Source organism: Myotis brandtii, unplaced genomic scaffold (genome assembly GCF_000412655.1).
Source record: "Myotis brandtii unplaced genomic scaffold, ASM41265v1 scaffold57, whole genome shotgun sequence".
NCBI classification, from domain to species: Eukaryota; Metazoa; Chordata; class Mammalia; order Chiroptera; family Vespertilionidae; genus Myotis; species Myotis brandtii.
In genome coordinates this window covers 1,098,348-1,106,603 of record NW_005370133.1, presented here as the reverse complement: position 1 = coordinate 1,106,603, position 8,256 = coordinate 1,098,348, and the positions used below count along the sequence as shown (strand labels likewise).

Sequence of the window (8,256 nt, the reverse complement as noted above, 5' to 3'; positions counted from 1 at the left end):
AGGCTCTGGTGGTAAGGAGTGAGGGGTCCCGGACTGCGAGAGGGCACAGGCTGGGCTGAGGGACCACCCCCCACCCCTGCCTCTAGTGAAATATAAAAAGCTTTCTTTTCAGTCACTACAAACAAAGCTTAAAATGGTTGTAATAGATATCTGGAATGTGGTCTTAGAAATTTATGAACAGCTTTATTTTTCTTATTTAGGAAAGCTCTGAGATAATTTATTTTTAACCTGCTTTGCACATAATTAGATATTCATCATATATCATTTGATCGTAATGGCCAAAGAGTTGGCAAAGAATTTCATTTCCTTTGTTAATCTTAAAGCAGTGTCATTTTGAGTGACTTGATGCATAAAGATTTTGATCTTTTTTTCTCCACATTTTTCCCTCTGTTATTTCACACTTGTGATGTCATTTTTGAAGCTTAATGGGATGACACTTTCTCTTGTTGAGTTATCTATTTAAAATAATAAAGAGTTGTCATTCCATAGTGGTCCTTGTCAGGCAGATCAAACAACATATAAGGGGTTAGCAGTTTTGGATATTTCTTTTTAGAGATCAGGCAGCCTCAGAACATTGTTATAGCAACAGATGTTGATACACATCAGGGGTGGAGAACATTTGGTTTCGCAAAGTCATTTGGTCTGGCCCTGCCAAGGCATTAGGGGTGAGTTAATTAAATGTTTGAGCAAATATAGCTGACTAATTTTTTAAGTTGATAATTTTGTGTGGCCCTGGAATGATGCTATAAATATCCCAATGGCCCTTGGCAGAAAAAAGGTTGCCCACCCCTGCTATACGTGCTGCCTCATTGTTATCTCTTTATATGTATGCTGCCTTTTTCTTTGTTTGTCAAAACCATGATCATCTGATTTCATGTATTCAGTTATTAGAAAACTCCTAATAACATTAATGTTAGTGAATCACATATATTTATGGGTAACTTATTATGTGTCAGACCCTGTTCAAGGAATTAAAGGTACAATGAAGAATAAGATCAAGAAGGAACAAAGTTTAAGGCTTCTAAGGGTCAGGAAGTAGGGTGAAACATGTCTTAAACTATAATAAACATTATTTTCTTCCTCTTTAAAAAAAAAAAGACTAAGAACGTTGCCATTTAGAAGCTTTAAGTCTCATAAAAGAGTCAGACAATCAGAAAACAATATAAATGCCATAGCTTTTTAATCCAAATTCTGTTAAGAAACTGAGTTTTAGAAAAGATTTAAGTAAATTATCGAAGATTTCATAACTGATTAGTGGCAGAGCCAGGCCTAAAGCTCAAATACATATTTACTAAATTAAAAATATTTTTTTAATTAAAAATTTTTAACTTTTAGAAGTAATACATTAACATAAATTAAATCTTCCTCTTCTTCACTTCTGAGATAAACTACATCCAATAGGTTTTTTTAAAATATGTTTTTACTGATTCAGAGAGGAAGGGAGAGGGAGAGAGAGAAATATCAAAGATGAGAATCATTGATCGGCTGCTTTCTGCACATCCCTTACTGGGGATCGAGCCTGCAACCTAGGCATGTGCCCTGACTGGGAATTGAACCTTGATCTCCTGGTTCATAGGTCGACACTCAATCACAGCCACACCAACTGGGCTACAGCCAATAGTTTAAAATTTTTTCCAAGTAGTTAACATTTTTTAAATTTTAACTTTTGGTTTTGTTTTATTTTGTTTTGTTTTGTTTTGCCAGCTTTAGACATTATCTAATGTCTTCTTACTGGGATGAGGAATTAAGTGGTTCCCTTTATACTATCTCCCACCTCACCTCCATCTCTTTACTTGCTTTCATGTTGATGTTTGAAATCATTCTCACAGTTCTTGGTTGCTCTTTCAAGGTCTTTAAATATTATTAGGTAGAGTTTTTCTTACACAGTACCCCAGAGCAAATTATCACATGTTAATTCTGGGTTTTAAGGAGGCCACACAATATCAGATCCATGTCCAGTCTATCAACCACTGAATCTGTCTGGAGGGCATTCTCTTAATGGAAAAATATAAGGTACTGGGCCATCTCCTTGTTGCCTTGAACAGTAGTCAGCAAACCATATCGGAAACATGAAACAAGGAAGCAATCATCATGGCAATCATTTTTTGAATATTTTTATTACCCCAGAAAGAAAACTCATACTCATTCGTAGCCACTCCCCATTTTTTCCCAAGCACCACCACCACCACACCACCACCCCAGCCATAGGCAACCAATACGTGGTCTCTGATGGTTGGCCTCTTTCACTTAGCATGATGTTTTCAAGGTTCATCCATATTGTAGCACATATCAGTATTGATGGATACTTAAAATCTTAAAAGTGCTCTTTATTCAACATCTTTTAAATGCACCTTTCCGATACTAAGTATTTTCATGTGGTTCTTGCTCTATAATCAGTCACTTATCCTCTCAGTAAAGTTAGCACTTCAGTGTTTCACTCATGACACAGAGATGTATTGCTGTACAAGTTAACAAATCTATCCTCTTTCTTAGTAAATACTTTTTATTTAGCTTTTCTGCTTTTAGGAAATAACCTACATCTAAATAGACCTACTTTCAAAAGATGTTAGACATAACTGTTATACTCCAGTGAGTTTTATGACATTTGCAGTGAATATTTTATGCTTTAATTTTTTTGTTGTTTTACTATTTTCTTGGATATGATAATTTAAGGAGCTTTGATATGTTTGTGAAGACCTTTCAGTGTTAAAATGTTTCATGTAAATTCATTGTTCTCACAGCCTTTTAAAATAGCACATATTTTCCAAATATATTAAGTTAAAACATTTAGTAGCAGAGAAACTTATTCCAAATTATTAGACAAGTTGGTCAGAGAACTAAGATCTTGAAGGAATGGATCACTTAAAAAATCAAATATCCCAAATAAGTGCTCTTGGTATGACCACACTAACTCCATTTAAACCTGAGCAGTTTTTCTTGATCTTTGTTGTTATGCTTCTAAATATTTTAACTTGGGACATGTGGAAAAGTTTTCTTTGCCATTACTGACAGCTGAATCACCTATCTGTAACACTTTGAGTAAAAGCATTCTTCATTCTTGAGGACATTTATAGAATTTTTTTTTTTTTTTTTTTTTTTTTTTTACAAAATACCCATAGATTAAATTATTTGAAGACTTACTTAGTGAAGTTTCTAATTATCCAAATTCTAATATGCATTGATTTTCTCTTGCAGAAGCTGAGTATCTATGGCGACTTGGAATTTGTGAATGAACAAAAACTAAACAGATATCCAGCTTCTTCTCTTGTGGTTGTTAGATCTCAAGTGGAAGATCATGAAGAAGCAGGGCCTCTACCCACAAAAGTGAATCTTGCTCATTCAGAAATTTAAACTTTTTCTTTTTTTTTATTAAGAAAAGTGTAATAGCTCTCTAAATATTCATTTCTCATAGAGCTTTTAAAATTGGTTTCATTGGATATAGGGCTTAAAAATCACTATAAAATGAAAATAAATTTACCCAAATCTGAGAAGACTATATTTGCTGTAATTTTTTTCTAGTAATTTAAGAGATGGATATTTGGGATTGTATTATTATTTTAGTATCTGTAGCTTCTTTATTATTTGCATTGTTTTTGTTTTCCTATTTAGCCACATTCTAGAGCTGATCATTGTTTTTCCCCACCTCTCACCATGATACCATCAATCACTTTAGTGATTAAACTGAATATTCAGTAGGATATGATGCTTCTGCTCAGAAATGGCCCACAACCTGTAATTTGAAATTTAGCAGGAAATGCCCTTACACTACATTTTCAGTTGTATTGAACTGAAATCATTAAAATTTTATTTGAATAATTATGTGCCGAAATTTGAGTTAATATACTCCTGATTTTCCAGATCTTTCCTCTCACCCCTACCCAACCCAGACAAAAATTATGAAATGTTCTATTAATACCTATTGCTATGGTAGTAATACATATTGCTATACAATATGATGATCAGGAAACAAACTGAAGCAAAAACAATGTGGTCAGAAGTGCTTATACAATATGATGATCAGGAAACAAACTGAAGCAAAACAATGTGGTCAGAAGTGCTTTTTTTAAAAAAAATCCTCACCTGAAGATATTTTTCCATTGATTTTTAGAGAGAGTGGAAGGGAGGGAGCAAGAGAGAGAGAGAAACATCAACATGAGGGAGACACATCATTGGTTGCCTCCCGCCGCCCCAACCCAAGCCAGGAATCAAGTCTGCAACCAAGGTACATGCCCTTGATCCAGAATTGAACCCGAGACCCTTTGGTCCAAGTGCTGACACTCTAACCACTGAGCAAAACTCTGTAGAGTTAGAAGTGCATTTTATATTATTGCACAGGCTATAGATTTTTGTTGAGTCTTTCCCAAGAACTATTTTTCTCTATTAGAAAGCATATCAAGTATAAGCTTAAAGATATTTTCAGAGAAAACTTTTCATTTTGACAGTAAGAATTAGACTAGATTTCATTTGGCAAAAGCTATTACTATTATCATTCCTTTACCTATAGTAATACAGATTTTAAAATAAGAGTGATATCAGGTAACATAGATAACAGAATCTTAACATGATTCGGTGTTATTTTACCATGAAATATTAAATAACTTTGCAAACCAATATTCCTTACACATAGGAACATTGTTGGCAACTGAAGTAGTGCTTTTTGACTAAAGAGTGGATTGCACACTTACTTTCAGCTTAGTCATCAGCTTTCTCCGAGTCAAAAAAATACAATAACAACTAATCAAGTAAGACACTGGTCACAAAATACAGGTTTTCGTTTTTAAAATAGTTTGTCTAGATTTGGAAGATGGAGACTTAGAAGATATGTGCACACATCCAGGTGTGGAAGAGAGGAGTAATTATTAAAGAGTTGTCAAGCAGTCATCATCTCTCATTCTTTGTGAGAAAACAGTTATAGAACACACGGATTGGGAGTACACCTTTTAAAAAAGCCTGGTTGTCTCATTTCCCAGCCATCGTTTGTGTTTAGTATCAGGTACAGGTTTAATTGAAATACATCCAGTGAAGAAAACTTCAGATCAGTGAGGGGGAAATATACAAAATGCCGCAGATTTGTAGGAGTCAGCCCACTGTTAGGAAAGCCCTCCCTTATGAAAACAGAACAATAAAAGTAATATCTAGATAAGAAGGACAACTGTATGATTGTCCTGTATTCTCTCACCTACCCTTGGTTTTGTTTTTCTTTGCTTCCTGAATATGGTTATCCCTCAGATATCCTCAATTGTCTTGAAAGTATTGATCTATCCCTCTCCCTTCCTCTCTGTAAAAAAAAAAAAAGTAAATAAAATATATTTTGTTCCAAGTGCAACAAACTTTCCCCTTTTCTTTATAATTCCTGTATGTGAAAACCCAATCAATCCTGCCCTCTTTTATATTTTAGCATGATTAAACCAGACTGACATTTTCAAAAATTAAAAAAATTCTCCCCACCAAAAAAAAAGACATTGTTGTGAGAAATGCTCACCTGTTCAAATTAAAATAATGGACTCAGAGACAGAAGTATGGTGAAAACGAGACCATACTTAATAAGTTCTCAAGAGCAGGTGTCTATCCGGTTGTACAGGCACACATGGAGTGGTGATCACAGCCTATTTATCCCCCTAGGGTGCGAGAGTCCCTCCTCCGGTTCCTCATTGGCCGAGTACTATGGGGTTAATATTTCCTCATATGTCGCCTAGGTCTTATTGTCTCCCATTGGGACATTTAAAATATTGGGCTGAGGCCTTTTCTAGTTGTCTCCACCTCCCTCTGTCTATTGGAGGCGGGTGCCTTGGGGGTTTCCACCGTGGTGGTGGCTCCCATACACAGTTCTTTGTTCTTATGTCCTCTTCCCTCCGCCCTACATTCTGTTTGCCCTGGGGAAATTGAGTAACCGTTTCCATTAAAAGTTGGCTATGCTGGAGATGGATCACAGAAGCCTATTTCCTACAATTGTAAAAAATGCTTGACTTGAAAATTCTAACAAAAGCAATAAAGCTGAGCCTTTGGTCCTTTTCCTAAACAGCTAGTTTCAACCTCTGTGCTGCAAGAGTTTTTTAAAACATGCAATACCTGACTATTTAGTCAGGGACACTGACCTCTCTTTCCTTAGGTCAGTGGTCGGCAAACCGCGGCTCGCGAGCCACATGCGGCTCTTTGGCCCCTTGAGTGTGGCTCTTCCACAAAATACCACGTGCGGGTGTGCACGTACAGTGTGAAGTTGACTTAAAACTTTAAAGTTTATTAAGTTAATTTTAGGGAACATTGTGGAGTGAAAGAAGATGTAGTATCGAGGATTGAGAAAGGTATGTTGAGATGGTTTGGACATATAGAGAGGATGAATGAAAGGAGATAGACGAAACAAGGATACGAGACGAGTGTGGATGGGAGAGTTGGAAGGGTTCGCCCTCAGCGAATGTACCTCAGTCAGATTGAGGACATTTTTTAGCAAAGGCCAGCTTAGGAGTACCCTAATTAAGTTAATAACAATGTACCTACCTATATAGTTTAAGTTTAAAAAATTTGGCTCTCAAAAGAAATTTCAATCGTTGTACTGTTGATATTTGGCTCTGTTGACTAATGAGTTTGCCGACCTCTACCTTAGGTTGTCATATTAAAAAGAGCACAACAGCCAACAACAATAGCCGTCCAGTGTGAATGAATCAAAATTATACCTGTTTTTTTGTCAGATTGGCAAAAAATCTTTTTTGGTGCGCAGAATTTTAGTAATTACTAGTCGTTTATGGGTGCCATGAGGTGAAAAAATGTTGAAAATCGCTGTCCTAAAGTAACAGTTTAGCCTTTCTTGAATGGGCCCAACTTCACTTGTTTCCATGAGACAGGTATCATGTAAAAAGCATCTTCTTGAAAAGTTTATCTTGGTCCTAGGCAAAATCTCAAGGCCCTTGAGTCTCTGGTCCAAACCTCCCAAACTCCTAAGGTCTTTGGTTCAGGCCCCTAGGGTGAGACATACTAATTCATGCAATTAAATAGACAGTAGTTACCATAATGAATGATACCCAGTCTTTTCACAAAACTTCATGGATACCTTTTATTTGTATGCTCAAGGCCCGGTGCACAGATTCATGCACCGGTGGGGTCCCTCGGCCTGGCCTGCGGGGATTGGGCCAAAACCGGCTCTCCAACATCCCCCAAGGGGTCCCGGATTGTGAGAGAGCCGTTCTCGGGTGATGCACCCCGAATCAGGCTCCCTCCTCTCTGGTTCCGGGTACGTCACCCAAGAACCAACGCTGCCAAGTTACTGCAGCTCAGCAGCTCCTGCATTGAGCATCTGCTGCCTGGTGGTCATTGTGTGTCATAGCTACAGGTCAGATGGTCGCTTAGGCTTTTAAATATATAGATATTTTTAGTAAATAAAAATTATCAGATCATCTAGTCTATCACTCTTGTCTCAGAAATTTCTATGATGCAATATCAAATTATTATTTCGAAACATACGCAACAACCATAATTTGATATCTAAATGTGACTTCTATTAGTGATAAAATCACAGGTACTGCTAATACTGCTCTCAATTGTTGCCTCTGTTCATAACTAAAGGAAATGCTATATTTCAGTTAGAAGTTAGTGAAAAAATGATTTAATTTTTTCCCATCCAAGTTCACTGAACTCCTGGTTCAGAAGTTGCCTGATATTACTTTGTCATTTTTTTTCTTTTATTTTTTTTAATTATATTTTAATTGTTCAGATTATTACATTTGTTCCTCTTTTTTCCCCCCATAACTCCCCTCCTCTCACTCCCCACCCACTGTCCTCATCCATAGGTGCACGATTTTTGTCCAGTCTCTTCCCACATCTCCCACACCCCTTTCCCCCCCAAGAATAGTCAGTCCGTTCCCTTTCTATGTCCCTGATTCTATTATAATCACCAGTTCATTCTGTACATCATATTATTTATTCACTTGATTCTTAGATTCACTTGTTGATAGATGCATGTTTGTTGTTCATAATTTGTATCTTTACCTTTTTCTTCTTCTTCCTCTTCTTAAAGGATACCTTTCAGCATTTCGTATAATACTGGTTTAGTGGTGATGAACTCCTTTAGCTTTTCCTTATCTGTGAAGCTCTTTATCTGACCTTCAATTCTGAATGATAGCTTTGCTGGATAAAGTAATCTTGGTTGTAGGTTCTTGCTATTCATCACTTTGAATATTTCTTGCCACTCCCTTCTGGCCTGCAAAGTTTCTGTTGAGAAATCAGCTGACAGTCGTATGGGTACTCCCTTATAGGTAACTGACT

The 8,256-nt window shown here is 36.6% G+C and overlaps 1 protein-coding gene across 3 annotated transcripts in view; it reads left to right on the top strand.

The window, feature by feature from the left end:
- TMEM59 (transmembrane protein 59) overlaps positions 1-3,816 on the top strand; it is a 26,959-nt gene extending 23,143 nt beyond the window's left edge. For all 3 annotated transcript variants that reach the window (XM_014549778.1, XM_014549776.1, XM_014549777.1), the window contains one exon: positions 3,196-3,816. In XM_014549778.1, the coding sequence (XP_014405264.1) occupies positions 3,196-3,351 (156 nt within the window). In that variant the 3' untranslated portion in view covers positions 3,352-3,816. The remainder of the gene's footprint in view (positions 1-3,195) is intronic.
- Positions 3,817-8,256: the final 4,440 nt, after the last annotated feature.